This window comes from Neolamprologus multifasciatus, chromosome 20 (assembly GCF_963576455.1).
Source record: "Neolamprologus multifasciatus chromosome 20, fNeoMul1.2, whole genome shotgun sequence".
Lineage (NCBI taxonomy): Eukaryota > Metazoa > Chordata > Actinopteri > Cichliformes > Cichlidae > Neolamprologus > Neolamprologus multifasciatus.
This window is the reverse complement of record NC_140458.1, coordinates 17,986,069-18,002,509: the sequence shown is the minus strand read 5'-3', so window position 1 is coordinate 18,002,509 and position 16,441 is coordinate 17,986,069. Positions and strand designations below refer to the sequence as shown.

The 16,441-nt window shown below is 42.3% G+C and overlaps 1 protein-coding gene and 1 long non-coding RNA gene across 5 annotated transcripts in view; one reads left to right on the top strand and one right to left on the bottom strand.

Annotated features, from left to right (window-relative positions):
• Nucleotides 1–1,334: 1,334 nt before the first annotated feature.
• Nucleotides 1,335–6,141, bottom strand: LOC146494772 (uncharacterized). The gene is made up of 2 exons (XR_014871434.1): nt 5,432–6,141; nt 1,335–3,233 (listed from the first exon to the last, which is right to left on the bottom strand). It is a non-coding gene; the product is annotated as an uncharacterized LOC146494772 (long non-coding RNA).
• Nucleotides 6,142–6,267: 126 nt separating this feature from the next.
• The window catches only part of vps13d (vacuolar protein sorting 13 homolog D), a 78,954-nt gene continuing 68,780 nt past the window's right edge, over nt 6,268–16,441 (top strand). For 2 of the 4 annotated variants that reach the window (XM_085145113.1, XM_085145109.1), the window contains exons 1-3: nt 6,269–6,784; nt 7,701–7,902; nt 8,315–8,392. In XM_085145113.1, the coding sequence (XP_085001239.1) occupies nt 7,806–7,902; nt 8,315–8,392 (175 nt within the window). In that variant the 5' untranslated portion in view covers nt 6,269–6,784; nt 7,701–7,805. Of the gene's footprint in view, nt 7,903–8,314; nt 8,393–16,441 lie in introns of all 4 variants that reach the window. The other 2 variants (XM_085145111.1, XM_085145110.1) reach the window with 2 other exon arrangements.

Genomic DNA, 16,441 nt, shown 5'->3' with positions numbered 1-16,441 from the left:
CCAAAATAGAAAACAAAAGGTTCTCAGAAACAAACAAACAAGAGTTTCATAACAACAACAACAAAAAAAACTTTATTTATATAGCACATTTAAAAACCAGTGGTGTACTAAAGTGCTTAACATACAACAGAGTAAGATGAAGTAACAGGGCAGATGAAGTACCAACATGGTAGCATGTTAAATGGCATTAAAACACAGAAGCAAAAGAAATGCATATAAAAGCATAAAAGAACAATACAGGATAAAACAGTGAACATTTTTAAAAATGATTAAAAGCAGTTAAGAATAGACCGAAGACAGAAATAAGCATTAAGCTAAGTAATGCTTATTTCTTAATAGGACTTAATATGAGCCACAGGAAGGTAATATCCAGAGTACTTTAGCATTTGTTGTGTAGGGTTTAGGGTGAGGTTCAAAATCATAGTATACATGCTTGTTGCAAGAATGGCACATCAGATCTCAATGGGAAAAAACGTCTAAAATATATATCATTAATTTCACTTTTACTGATATTGACTGGGTAATATGTTAGATACAAAAGGATGCCACATCGTTTGATGGAAATGAAAATGATCAACCTACAGAGGGCTGAATTAAGAGACGCGCTGAAAATTGTGTGAAAGTGAAAAAATGATGTGGAAGGCTATTTATTTTGGCCAAAATTTAACTGCAGCAACTCAAAATGGTACTCAGTAGTTTGTGCAGACACCATGTGCTGGTATACATGCCTGCCAATGTCGGGGCATGCTCCTAATGTGAGACAGCACATAGAGGATCTCCTCCCAGATCTGAACCAGAGCATCGCTGAGCTCCTGGAAAATCTGAGGCGCGGCCTGGGTGCGGCAAATGGACCAAAACATAATGTCCCAGAGGTGTTCTACTGGATTTAGGTCAGGCAAGCATGAGGGTGACTCAGTGGTATCACTTCCTTAATACTCCAGGACCTGCCTGCATACTTTTGCCATGTGAAGATGGGCATTGTCATGCACCAGCAGGAACCAAGGACCCACTGCACCATGATAGGTCAGAGACATTTACATCAATGGCCTGCTGAAGGTCATTTTGTAGGGCTCTGACACTGCTTATCCAAGTCAATTCAATTCAGCTTCAGTTGCAGTCTTACACGACTCTCTGCAGCTTCTCTCCTCCTGCTACCCCCCCCCCCCCCTTAGAGAAACCTGGTTGCAGCAGGATGATTATGTTAGTTTAAATGAATCAACACCCCCGAGTCATTCTAACTACCAGAAATCTCAAAGCACAGGCCGAGGGGGCTGTGTGGCAGCAATTTTTCACACCAGCCTATTAATTAATGAAAGACCAAGACAGACTTTTAATTCATTTGAAAGCCTGATGCTTAGCCTTGTCCACCCCAGCTGTAAAACTCAGAAACCAGTCTTACTTGTTATCATCTATCGTCCACCTGGGCCTTACACAGAGTTTCTGTCTGATTTCTCAGACTTTTTATCTGATTTAGTTCTTGTTTTAACATATGGCATAGAAACTGAACATTTAACAATGTTTCCTGAAAACCCTCTCCTGTCTGATCATTTCCTGATAACATTTACATTTACAATAATTGATTACACAGCAGTGGAGAGTAGACTTTATCAAAGTAGATGTCTTTCTGAAAGCGCTGTAACTAAGTTTAAGAATATAATCCAGCCACTGTTATCATCGTCAATGCCCTGTACCAACACAGAGCAGAACAGCTATCTGAACGCTACCCCAACAGAGGTCGATTATCTTGTTAATAATTTCACCTCCTCACTACGTACGACTCTGGATACTGTAGCTCCTGTGAAAACTAAGGCCTCAAATCAGAAGTACCTGACTCTGTGGTATAATTCTCAAACACGTAGCCTAAAGCAGATGACTCGTAAGCTGGAGAGGAAATGGCATGTCACAAAGTTAGAGGATCATCATTTAGCCTGGAGAAATAGTTTGCTGCTTTATAAGAAAGCCCTCCGCAAAGCCAAACATCTTACTATTCGTCACTGATTGAAGAGAGAGCATATTTCTCCTGTTTTGGCTTCCCTTCATTGGCTTCCTGTTAAATCCAGAATTGAATTCAAACTCCTGCTCCTCACATACAAGGTCTTAAATAATCAGGCCCCATCTTATCTTAATGACCTTGTAGTACCATATCACCCTATTAGAGCACTTCGCTCTCACACTGCAGGCCTACTTGTTGTTCCTAGAGTATTTAAAAGTAGAATGGGAGGCAGAGCCTTCAGTTTTCAGGCCCCTCTTCTGTGGAACCAGCTTCCAGTTTGGATTCGGGAGACAGACACTATCTCTACTTTTAAGATTAGGCTTAAAACTTTCCTTTTTGCTAAAGCATATAGTTAGGGCTGGACCAGGTGACCCTGAATCCTCCCTTAGTTATGCTGCAATAGACGTAGGCTGCCGGGGATTCCCATGATGCATTGAGTTTTTCCTTTTCAGTCACCTTTCTCACTCACTATGTGTTAATAGACCTCTCTGCATTGAATCATATCTGTTATTAACCTCTGTCTCTCTTCCACAGCATGTCTATTATCTTGTCTTCCTTCTCTCTCACCCCAACCGGTTGCAGCAGATGGCCCCGCCCCTCCCTGAGCCTGGTTCTGCCGGAGGTTTCTTCCTGTTAAAAGGGAGTTTTTCCTTCCCACTGTCGCCAAAGTGCTTGCTCATAGGGGGTCATATGATTTTTGGGTTTTTCTCTGTATCTATGAAGTGCCTTGAGGCGACTTTTGTTGTGATTTGGCGCTATATAAATAAAATTGAATTGAATTCAGTTTTATTTACATTACCAGTCAAAAGTGTGGACACACCTTCTCATTTAATAGTTTTTCTTTATTTTTATGACTGTTTGTATTGCAGATTGTTATTAAAGGCATCAAAATTATGAATAAACACATTAAATTATGTAGTAAACACAAAAGTGTGAAATAACTCAAGACATGTTTTATATTTTAGATTCTTAAAAACAGCCACCCTTTACTTTGATTACTGCTTTGCACATTCTTCGCATTCTCTCCATGAGGTCGTCACCTGAAATGGTTTTCCAACAGTCTTGAAGGAGATGCTGAGCCGCTTTCCCTTCACTCTGCGCTCCATCTCATCCCAAAGCATCTCCACTGGGTTTAGGTCAGGTGACTGTGGAAGCCAGACCATCTGGTCAGCACTCCATCACTCTCCTTCTTGGTCAAACAGCCCTTCCACAGCCTGGAGGTGTGTTTGGGGTCATCGTCCTGTTGAAAAATAAATGATGGTCCAACTAAATGCAAACCAGATTGGATTGATTTTTGAAAATCCCCAACAGTGTCACCAGCAAAGCCCCCCACACAATCACACCTCCTCCTCCATGCTTCACAGTGGGAACCATGCATGTAGAGACCATCCATTCATCTTTCTGGGTCACGGGTGGAACCAAACATCTCAGATTTGGACTAATCTGACCAAAGCACAGATTTCCACTGGTCTAATGTCCATTCCTTGTGTTTCTTGGCCCAAACAAATCTCTTCTGCTTGTTGCTTTTCCTTAGTCGTGGTTTCTTAGCAGCTATTTGACCATAAAGGCCTGATTCACACAGTCTCCTCTGAACATGTAGAGATGTTTCTGCTACTGGAGCTCTGTGTGGCATCTATCTGGGCTCTAATCTGAGCTGCTGTTAACTTGTGATTTCTGAGGCTGGTGACTCGGATGAATGTGTCCTCAGCAGCAGAGGTGACTCTGGGTCTTCCTTTCCTGGGGCGTCCTCATGTGAGACAGTTTCACATTCAAAGGTTTCTGGACTGACTGACCTTCCGTTCTTAAAGTAATGATGGACTGTTGTTTCTCTTTACTTAGCTGATTGGTTCTTGCCATAATATGAATTCTAACAGTTGTCAAATAGGGCTGTCAGCTGTGTACCAACCTGACTGCTGCACAACACAACGGATGGTCCCAACCCGTTTAAATCTTTTGCTATTATGTTATTGATAAGTTGTAGGGTCTACCTTACAATATAAAGCGCCATGAGGTGACTGCTGCTGTGATTTGGTGCTGTATAAATAAAACCAACTGGTTGGTGGTCGTCCACCAACCAAGTGGTGGAGGATAAGAAGAGGAAGGAAAATACCCTTTGAACAATGGAGAATATGCAAAGATAAGGAATGGTGACAAATGGAATCCATGTGACAGTTTTTTTTTCTAGGTCATGAGTAGTGTTTATAGAGCAAATATTAAGCTAACATTAAGTAGTACAGTGTTTTCCCAGGTCAGTAGCCAGGAGCAACAATCCTATGTCAAACCTGTGAAAATGTGACTCGCTACACTACAATATTCAAGCAAATAATCAAATGTCTTTTGAAAAAGGTGTACTCATTTCATCCCAGTAGTTCAGTTTGTTGGAATTGTTAGCTCACTTGCCTATCGAGTCCATTAATCGGTTCCACTTGCACTACAATCAGCTGATTTCATTTTGTCTCAGAGGAGGAGGAAAATAGTCGCACAGTCTCCTGCATGGATATGAACATTACTTTTATTTCAATTGCACAAAAGCTTGATGGCAAAGTGTATACTATATCCAGAACAGAAACAACCGCATTATGCTTGTAACACAACTTTGGCTCTTTGCAAGTATCTGCACAAAGCCTCTGGTAATATGTTGTGCACAAAAAACAACTTCTCACCTGAGAGTTATTTTTAAAAGATTTTTAAATTCATTGAATGCAGTACCACAGCTCACTTAAGACTGTCAAAGAATGGTATTTTATTGGACTAAAAACTAAAACTGCTCATAAAAAAATAATGTAATGATTAATGTGTGATTACTTCTAGACAAAATCCTACCTTTGCCACTGCTCGGGAATCGCATTCACTCAATAAAATGTATCGCACTTTGTTGGCGATAAACTTTAACCCAATGCATTTAAACATAAAATGTTTTTACACTGATGAGCAGCTGTCAGATTAGAAACTGATGGCAGCACTTGGAGCACAGTGAGCAGAAAAACAGACTTATATAAATTTCACTTGCATCCCTCAAACCCCCACTTGCAATTAACAAAAAACAAGTTCTCTTTTGGATTAATATCAACACATTTGCTGCAACAGTGTTTCATTTTACTGTTTAATGCAACATTGTGAATTCATAAGGCCAATAAAGATTCACTTCACCTTTTCAATCAGAATGGTTATCAGTTCCGAATCTATATGCCATCTATAAAGTATGATGTGCGATTTATTTGGGGGGGTATCCCACCTGTCTATCCACGATATGCAATCCTTATGCAGACCTATGTAATTCCATCTTCTTCCTTCCCTATAGCATGATCACGAGTTGGAATTTCCATACTTTCTGTCATTATCAGTCAATTCCCTATGTCCGCTCACTGCACCTTGGATCTCTCTTTTAGTGGCAGTAAATGAGCTCACCCAGTTGTCAGTGTTGCATGCTTTCCTCACCAGGTTTCTCTGCAGTTCTTCTCCAACACCTCCTCCTTTCATAAACGTCTCCACCATCTGTTTTGCTTGCTTTAACTCATACTCTTCTATGATGAGATCCAGGGCACCGAAGTAGCCCTCACATTTTTTCCGCAGAGGAGGGACAGGTACCCTGGGAAGTCCCTTCTGGTGGTTTAAGTATCTGCCACGAACAAGAATCACTTGTACAGGCTTCAGAACCCCTCCATGAATCAGTTTGTGTACTTTATTTATTTTTTTGTTGGTGTTTTATTTTTTGTTCATACGTGCTTTATCAGTACTATCTGATTCCGTGTAATTATTAATGTACAAGTTGTTTTATTGCCTTCAGGAGGACTTTTACTTTGAAAGATATAAACGGAAGTTATGAGGTAGAAACGATTTCGTATGTGAAACACGTCGTCATGTGCGGATGCTTGTGTTTAACGATGTTTTCATATTGCTGCACACGGGATTACACAGACTGTTGCATAAAGCATATTTCTTTCTTACGATATGAGCCGGAAGTTCAGGTATTACTCCAGTTTTGCCAACTTACCTAGTACCGGAAGTGCTCATGTTGTGTTTATGGTCTCTTTCCTTTGTTAATGACAGCACACGGGATTTACATTTTTTATACGCCAACACTTTAAATGACAGCTAATATCAACGAAATACGGGGAGAAGTGTGTTGTACGAAGATTTGTTTTTTTTTTTTGGCTGTACATCATTAACAAATACTTGTTTATCGAAATTAGTTTCGCGACGAGATATTAGTATCATTCATTTTCCCCGTGGTTCATCAACGCCACACGAGAAGAATTGTTTTTGTCATGTGACAGGAAGTATACGTGAAGTTCGACATTATTCCAACATTATTCGCAAGTGTGTTATTTACAATGTAGCGATACATAACTCTAACGCATTGAAATACGACAGTTACAGGGGTTTTTTTTTTTTTGGTTTTTGATTTTGAGACGCTCAACAGTGTTGCCATCAGTTGCTTATTAGATTAGTTGTGAGCTCTGTAACATGCTAGATTTAGCATTTAGCATACTGGCTACCTTGCTATCACCCGTCACCACAGCCATCTCGACTTGGGTGCTTTCTTTTGACGAATAACGCTTGTCAATAAGTCCGCTTTCAGTTTCACTTTTTCCCTTATTTAGCTAGTGCCCCTTCCTTAATGCGGAAACATATTTGACTACCTTGGGTTGCTGTTGCTGTCCCGCTAAATGTTTCTAAAGTCCTGTCCTGAGTGCTCTGACATGACATGGCCACCCACTGACAGTGGCAATAGGCTGGTACTGACAAGAACTCAAGGATGGATCGATAAGGCAGCTGTCGTCTTTGGCGGTGAGTCAGTGGCACTGCTGTCCGTGAGAGTAACATTTGACCGATGTTTGTTGTAACACGCATATGCTAGCTAACTGCTGACTTTCCAGTTGAGGATTTTCCAGTTAGTCTTTCTGTACTAACACTGGATAAATCAAAACATTCCTGCTAATCCCATATATATGACTATGTCGTTGCTTCATTAATAGTAGCCGTTTCTGACGACACCTGATTGGATAGCTTTAGCCTGGTGCCTGCCGTGAGTATTTCGGTGATGAAACCTGCTGCAAAACCGCTGATTTGTGAGGATACCAGTTTGCAGAGAAGGTTATCACAGCCTGGCTGCTACATTTGGCTGAAGAACAGCAAGCCTACACCCCCAAAACCGCACCGCAGTTGCTTATAAATATGTGTGATTACGAAACGAATTTCGGGTCTCTTAGTGGGGCACTGCACAAGTGACACGTTAAAGGGCAATTCATGGAAAACCTGTGTTAGTAAAGTGTTCAACCACCACATGCTGATAGAGTAGCTTCAGTCCTTGGATCTTACAGGAGGGCTAAACATAATTGCTCCAACAGACACCATACTTTAATGTTTTATTGGTGGTGTTGGAGAGCATTTTCTGACCCCTCAGACAAAAATCTCCCATAGTACTGGTATGGTGATTGTGAAGGTTATAGCATATGAATCACACAATTTTCATTCTCGTACTATTCAGTGAGTGCCCTATTGACCAAGTAGTTGAAATCCCACATGAAACCAGTCCCATTAAGACAAAATGTTTCATTTTAGAGTACAAGTGCTATCTCTGAACCACTACAGCTTGACTTCTTTAAGTTGTCGTCTATCTGTATCTGACTTGTAGCAATTTACTAGAATTTTGTAGGAACATTATGCAAATGGTTAAAAGAAATTTGTTTGCTATGTTTATTAGACATTTAACGGCTCCCTTGTAAGACCTGCAATCAAGAGGGTCAATCTTTCATCATCACAATTTTCTCCCACCGCGGGTGGCTCTCATCACCCCCGAGCCATCAGGATGTTGGAGGGCCTTGTTGCCTGGGTGCTGAACACATACCTAGGAAAATATGTTAGCAACCTAAACACAGATCAACTCTCCATTGCTCTTCTGAAAGGTAATTACACATGCTTAAATTGTACGGGCGAGTAACTTCACTTCTTTCATTTTTGCTTGTATTTCTTCTTCTTGTCTTTGTCCATTTTCCTCTCACCCTAGTCTGTTGTACTAGATGGCTGTCACTCCACTTTAACCAGTTTATGAATATTAGTTCTAAGTAAAATTTATTTCAGGGGGATGAAGATTGGCACACCTCTGCGATGCCGGTAGACTAATAGTGGTTTGATCTGCTGCTGTTTTAATGATCTGCAGCTCAATGTTAACTGTGTGTGGTCAAAGGGAGTGTGCTTGGAAAATCATTTAAAGACAGTGTAAAAACTGTCAAGGTCAATCTGAATTCAGACACTTTTAAAGGAGTGTGCAGCAGCCCTAGTAAACATGGTGTTTATCTGTTTATTGTTATTCCTCAGGTGCGGTGGAGTTAGAGAACCTCCCTCTGAGGAAGGATGCCCTTCGAGAGTTTGACTTACCATTCGAAGTCAAAGCAGGTGAAACACATTCACTGATATCTGCACATAGTGTAGAGACAACTAATTTGTTTAAACAGATCTGTATCTGTATGAATACACAGAACTACTAGTCACTTATTTGCTAAGTGCAATCACCAGCAGTCAACCAAGTAGTTACCCTAGTTTGTCAGACTGGCTAAAGAAAATTTTCAGAGTGCCTACATGTTTTCATAAAACAAGTGATTTTGGGCATCAGTGTATCAAAAGAGGCAGTGGATATAATATATCTCTGTATCGATATTTCCTTCCACATTTATTTGGTACCAGAAGCCTTTTGTGTTGTGTTTGTAATCCAAGTAGTGTCATATAGAACTAAAGAAACGTAATCCTGATGCCATGCTCTATTGGCAATTGTTGCCGTATTTTGAATTTGCCCTTTGTTAGGAAATTATTTTTAAAAAGTTGGAAAGTCAGTTCAGATCTTTATTATGCAAATGGCAGGTTTTTCACCCTTTTCAGTGGGATTTTCAAAAGCAGTACTCGACTTTTGGAGGTCTATAGTTTTCTTTTGATAGCTTTCGATGCAGGGAACTGCTCTGTATTTGTTCTACAGTATCAGTCATTGATACTGTTTACCATAAATTCTTACCTAACATGCTTAAGGCTGTAGTGAATATCTTTGGCTCTGCAATAAATTATTTTTTTCCTATTTGTCTGATAGGACTTTCTCTGTTAGGTCAAACAAGTTTTTCTCTATCATTGCCTTTCTAACAGTGGGGTGTTATGTGGACCGTACCCTGCTACATACCTTCTGACCGGCCGGGAAGCCATCTAGCCTAGTCCAGCAGCAACATCTGCTGTCTGGGCCTGTGTGATATGGTTGTCACAATGAAGCAAGGATGGAATGGGTGAATTAGACACTTCCAGTCCCAACCGATCTCTTTAACCAGGCTCACCAGAGGTGATTTAGCCTCTCTCCATTCTTTCAGGAGGTTGAGGTGATATATTTGTGTGGCACCCCCACTATCCAACCGTACCGCTGCATAGTGAACATCCCCTACTGGCTGTATGACAACAAAGGGCCATTGCCACTTGGCGAGTAACTTTGAGCTGGATGAAGGGAGCAATGAGTGAAAATTGTCTGCGCTGACATTCCTGAGCCTGGAGCGGATTTTCGTGAGATAACCTCACCAATGTGTGAAGTTCAGCTCTCAGGTCCAGAACGTATTGAATTTCATTCTTAGCTGGGCTTGGACCTTTCTCCCAGTTTTCTTTTTTTTTTTTTTTTTTTTTTTTTTTTTTTCGCCTGTCCCATTTGGTTCTTTAGCCGTCAGAATTGTTGTCTGAGGACCAACAAGGATACCCAATGGATTTATTTTGCCAAATGGATCATCATGGCATTGCCGTATTGGTCCATTTGATCGACCTTTGTTTTTATTATTTATTTTATTTTCAGTTGTTACAGACGGGACAGACATGAGTGAGGGATAGGAAAGGGAGAAAGAAAGAGGAAGGAAAAGAAAAACAGAAGGGGAGAGGGACAGTGAGAAAGGGGGGAAGAAAAAATATCTCCGGGATCACCTGTTGAGAGAAAAAGAATAGAAAACAAGCAAAAAAACAAAACAAAACAATGCAACATACTATACACAACACCATCGCATTAATCTAGCTAAGTGTAAACAGCAGTAAATACTAAATATTGAATGTTGTTGTGCAGCACGCAGGACAGACAGCGCACAATGTGCTTTGAAGTAGCAGCCAAGAAAGGTGTGATTTAAGTCTACGAATAGTGAACACCCATGTGCACACCTGTGTGGATCGGCGCGCTTGTATTCAAATGGTTTCCCCATGTAATGGTCTGCTAGAGGATGTAGAGAGCCATAGCCCCGTCCCCCAGGGCATGAAGCAGGCATGGAGGAGATCCAGGCCCCAGACATCCAGAGGCCCCAGAGTGCAAGAGCCCAAGGAGGACCACCGGAGGGGCATCCGTGCCACCTTCATGGGAAGGGCTGAGGATCCCCAGATGAGGGGTCACCCAGTAGCCACCGGGCAGAAGCTAGAGGGGGCTGCACCGGCGTGCCCGCCGGCTCTGCCAGCAGCCAGCTGTGCCAGAGTGAACCGAGCCGCAGGCACAGAGGCCGGAGGCCCGAGGGCCCCCCGCGCCCCGGAAGAGGCCTGACCGAGCAGCAGGCGCCAGGCCCCGCCAAGTAGTCACCGGGAGTGAGCTGGTACATACCTGAGCGCCCAGCCCCGGACACCAAGAACCACCAACGCACCGACCCCTGAGGGCATCAGTCACCGGCAGGGAGTGTGGTGAGGGGAGATAGGCCTCCACACTTTGGAGGGCCTTGGAGTTCCCAGAGAGGTGAAGTCTAAGACCCGACCTGACATATAGACACAGACAAACAGGCACACACAGACACAGACATGCATTCCCACCCTCATGCACACATATACAAACACTCAGCACTCACCCAACGCAGGAATAAACGTAAATGGACATGTACACACAATCACACTCCCCAAACATACTCTATATCCCGGGTCCAGGTATCCTCACCCCCAGAGATGGAAACAGCACCCAGACCCAAGAGATGTTACCCTTCCCTCCGGGGTGGAGGCAAGCAGACCGCCCCAGGCTCCGCAGCAGCAGGGAGGCCAATCGGACAGCCAGCATCTCTTCCCAGCCCCCCCGCCCCGATGGCTAGCAGAGAACAGGGGTGTGTTAAGACCCCATACCTCCCTCCTCCCGCTCAAGTGTAGTGTTGCTGCGTGTTGCTCTAAAGTGTATTTAAAACAAGGGAGAGCATGGTGCTGCTGCCAGAGAGCAGCAGGTGTTAGCACGGCCCCTCCCGAGAACCCTCAATGTCTACATGGATTTAAAATTGAGAGGTGGGCACCGGCGCCAGAGGCAGGTTTGAATACACAGACCGTCTACTGGACGCCGTTAACGTGCCCACCCTCAAGGCCCTATATATATATATATGTGTGTGTTATGAGAGTGTAAGTAATGTGGATGTCTAAGTTGTGAGATAAAATTGAGGCACAGGTGGCCAGAAGAGGACAGGGGGGGGGGAATGTCTCCCCTGCACCCTGGTGACACACCCGCACCCCAAAGCCCTACCTGTGTGGGTGGGTGTGGTGGAGCGTGAAGAGGGAGGCAGCCGGGGATGGGGAGGAAAAGAAGGGAGGGGAGGGTGTCCCTCCCTAGGGCCAGCTCCCCGCTGACCCCAATATGCACCCCCGTCCTCTGGTATCCACCAAGGCAAGGGAGCCCAGGCCCATCCAGACCGGGGCCTACGGCAGCAACACCGCCAAGCCCCACAGGACCCGGGGCAGCCCACTCCACCCCACCGCAGAGGAAACTGTACCCACCCCAACATTCAATCATCTCCCAGACTACACAAGACACAGACACCCAGGTTAAGTTTATTCTCCACCTCTCCTATGTCTCTCCCCCACCTGCAGAGTGGACTCCTGCAAAGATGGAACAACCTCCCTGCCAGTTCAAGAGCCCCCCGGTTAGGCCGATGCACAAGAGGCCCCCTGCGCCAGGGCTGAGCCCCCGTGCACCCACCCGCCCACAACCTCGGCGACACACCGACGAGGACCGAAGCCCCCAAGGCCCAGCCAGAGCCCCAGCACGGAGGCGAAGCACCCCCGAACCCCAAACCCCCACGCCCGCCCCGGATCCACTCAGGGGCAGCCAGGCCACCAGGCCAGTAACCTACGTCCGCCAGCACAGACCATCCTCCAGCCCCGCTGCACGCGGCCACGAGGAGAACAACCTCTGAGAGCGACCAGAGCCACTAACCAGGTTATGAACACAACCCCCGGGTTAAGCCCTCCAGGGATAACGTCTCTAGGGGTCCTCCAGGTGCCCTAAGCCCATCCCAACCTCCACATCAACCACAATAGCCAAGGCGGGACCAAACCACGACCCCCCACCCCCGCTAGGTGATGGAGCCGATCAAAGGAGCCCAGAGGGATTGATCTAATGTGGTGGCAGAGGCTATATCGAGACTAATGTGATCTATTAGATAGTTTCTGTATTGGCTAGAATTAAGATTATTTTTATTTTTCCAGTTCATGAGGACCGTTTTCTTGGCGATGCATAGGGCAATAAAAACCATGTGGACTGTATTAATTTCTGTAGTGACATCATCCAAATTTCCCAACAAGCATACTAAAGGGGAGGTTGGAATTTTACATTTCAGACACTTTGATAAGTCCTCACATATCTCGTGCCAAAACTTCTGCACTGGTGGACAGAACCAAAGAGCGTGGATGTAACTGTCTGGTGTATTGCCTTGACAGTGTGAGCAGTTGTTGGCGGATGTAAAGCCCATCTTAAACATTCGATGACCTGTATAGTGCACTCTATGCAGTATTTTGTATTGTATTAATTGCAGATTGGGATTTTTAATAAATTTAAAGGTTTTTAAGCAAATCTGAGACCAGACGTTTTGGTCTAAGCTGACTGATAAATCTGCTTCCCACTTTGCAATAGGAAGGGATATTGATTCATCTATTTTAGAAAGTGTTCTGTATATTTTAGATAATAGTTTGGGGGATTTAAGAGTAAGAAATTGAACCACACTTGGTGGTGTTTGTAATTCAACTTGACTGAGGATAAATTTCTTTTTTACTATGGATTTAATTTGTTGATATTCTAAAAATCTTTTCTTGTTGATCCCATATTGTGTAACTAGTCTGTCAAATGGAATAAATTCTGTTCCCTCTAATATATGTTCTAAGTATTTAATTCCTTTACAACTCCATTCTGGGAAATTAATCATATTTTTGTTTTGTAATATGTCAGGGTTATTCCAGATAGGTGTATGTTTGCATGGGATTAATGAAGACTCCGTTATTTTTAGAAACTCCCACCATGCTGACAGAGAAAAGCTGATGTTGATGCTTTTAAAGCATTCATGTCTTTTGATGTTTGAGCTAATAAATGGTAGGTCTGAAATCTCTAGATCATTGCATAGTGCCTGTTCAACATCTAGCCAGGGCTCATCTAAGAGGGTACATTTTAACCATTCTGAGATGAACTGAAGCCTGTTGGCTAAGAAGTATTGGTGAAAATTAGGCAGATCTAGTCCTCCTCTATCCTTGGTTCTTTGTAGCGTTTTTAAGCTGATGCGCGGGGGTTTATCTTTCCAAAGGAATTTAGAAATATGTGAATCCAGAGATCTGAACCAATCTTGTGATGGTTTGTTAGGGATCATTAAAAATAAGTAATTTATTTTTGGCAAGATCATCATTTTTATAGTGGCGACCCTTCCCATGAGTGATATGGGTAGAGATTTCCATCTAGTCAGATCGCCTTCTACTTTCTTTAGAAGTGGGATGTGGTTTAATTTAATTAAGTCTGAAAGCTTAGGAGAAACAATAATACCTAAATATTTAATATTTCCAGATTGTAGTGGGGCAGAAGATGAATTGTGGAAGGAGCAGTTAATGGGAAGAACTGTAGATTTTGGCCAGTTAATTGAATAGTCTGAAACTCTTGAAAACCAGTTTATTAGAGTAATTACCTCAGAGAGGTTGATTTGTGAGTTTTGCAGAAAAAGCAACACATCATCTGCATAGAGACTGATTTTATGTTCTACGTTATTACATTTTATGCCCTTAATTGTTGTAGCCTGTCTAAGTGCTGCTGCTAGAGGTTCGATAAAAATTGCAAAAAGTGAAGGGGAGAGTGGGCATCCCTGTCTGGTGCCCCTCAGGAGACAAAAGCTGGAGGATGTCTGGTCATTTGTTCTGATACGAGCTGTTGGGGAATTGTATAATATTCTTATCCAATTTATGAAAGAGTTTCCAAAACCAAATTTGTGTAAAGTTGCAAATAAAAATTTCCAGTTAACTCTGTCAAATGCTTTTTCTGCATCTAGAGATAATATTATGGTTTCAATGTTTTTATTGTATGAGTAGTCTATTAAATTAAGAAATCTACGAGTATTTGTTGAGGAGTGCCGACCTTTTATGAAACCAGTTTGGTCAGGATGAATTAAGAGGGGGGTTATTTTCTCTAATCTCTTTGAGAGAGCTTTGCAGATTATTTTAAGGTCTACATTTATAAGGGATATTGGACGATAACTTGAGGGAAATAAAGGGTCTTTTCCTGGTTTTAGCAGGAGACTAATGTTAGCAGAATTCATATTTGGTGGTAGTCTGCCATTTTTCTTGATTTCCTGCAACATTCCATGGAATACTGGTGCCAAAATTGTCCAGAATTCTTTGTAGAATTCTGCAGGAAAGCCGTCTGGACCTGGAGCTTTATTAATGGGCATACTTATCAGGGCTTCCTGGAGTTCACCTGGCGTCAGTGGCGAATCCAGTGCCATTGCTTGACTGTCTAGTAATTTTGGAAGAGTTACGTTGTCAAGAAACAAATCAATTTCATTTTTAGACGGGTTTATTTGTGGTGAATATAAAGTTTCATAGAAATCCCTAAAAATCTTGTTTATTCTTCCAGGGTCATATATTGTGTTCCCTGATAAATCTTTAGTGGCACATATAGTTGTTTTTTCTTTATTTATTTTTAACTGGTTTGCTAGAAATCGACCTGGTTTGTTACTGTGTTCAAAATTCTGCAAGCGAAGTCTTTGTACAAGGAATTGTGTTTTTCTATTAATAATTTCATTTAATTCTAGTTTTGTTTTGCATATTTTGTTCATTATTTCTTGATCTTGGTGGAACGCGTAGGCTTCTTCTAAGGATTTGATGGTTTTTTCTAATTCCTGAATATTTTTGTTTTCTTCTTTCTTTTTGTGTGATGAGAAAGAAATTATTTTACCTCTCATCACAGCTTTTCCTGCTTCCCATAGAACAGAAGCAGATGTTCCGGGAGTGTCATTAAAGTCTAAATATGAAGTCCATTCCTTTTTAAAATATTTAATAAAGTCTTCATCTTTAAGTAGTGATGTGTTAAATCTCCAGTTTTTACTTGGCGTAGTATTATTCTTGTGTATTAGTGTTAAAGATACAGGAGCATGATCGCTGACAGCTATAGGGTGAATCTCAGTGTCTGAAATGTCACTCAGCAGTGAGCTGCTGACCAAAAAATAATCCAGACGAGAGTAGGAGTGATGAACATGTGAGAAGAAAGTATATTCCTTACTGTTGGGGTGAAGGGAGCGCCATGCATCGCAAAGGCCATAGTCGCTCATATACTGTTTGATTATATTTGTGGATTGCCAATTGCGCTGAGTTCCTGTTGTGTTGAGCCTATCCATTTCTTCATTTAGTCCAAGGTTGAGGTCGCCTCCAAGAATGAGTGTGCAATCAAGGTGTTCAGAGAGTGCACTAAAAAATCCGTGGAAGAATGAGGGTTCATCAACATTTGGACCATATATACTTACAATACATAGTTTTTTGTTCAATATTGATAGTTTAATAATTAGAAATCTACCCTCTGGATCCATAACTGTATCAAGTACTGTAAAATTAACATTTTTATGTATTAAAATTGCTACTCCTCTTTGTCTAGAATTATAACAAGCTGCAAACACATTAGGAAACTCAGGTGTTTTAAGTTCGTTTAAACCTGTAACAGGTCTGTGAGTTTCTTGTAATAAAACAACATCTGCCTGTAGTTTTTTAAGCTGGTTAAATATCTTTAACCTCTTTCCTCTGGTGCCAGCCCCATTTACATTCCATGTGACAAACCTCAGCATGCCCATAATTGTGTGTGTATGTCTAATGATGTAAGCTGGGTGTTCCGTTTAGACGGGTGGAGAAAATGTGGAAACATCACTTGTTTGTAAATAGAAAGAGAAAAAAGTGTGGTGATAGGCTCCATAAGTCTGACTATGTGTGTGACTATTCACTAATATGAACAAGCGTGGCTTGCGTATGTGTCCTGTAAGTCTGTGCTTGCTGTGAGGCTGTTGTAAATGTGCTGCCGTTGAGCGTGTGTGTTTGCGTGATCGTGGTGCAAATATATGGAGAAATAGAGGGTGTTGTTTGTAGGTGAGTGGGGAAGTAGGTGATCACAGCAGTGAAAGACAAGAGAAAGAAAGAAACCACATAAAGTGTGAGCGACAACAAAAAAAAGAAAAGAAACGGAAACATTCCAAT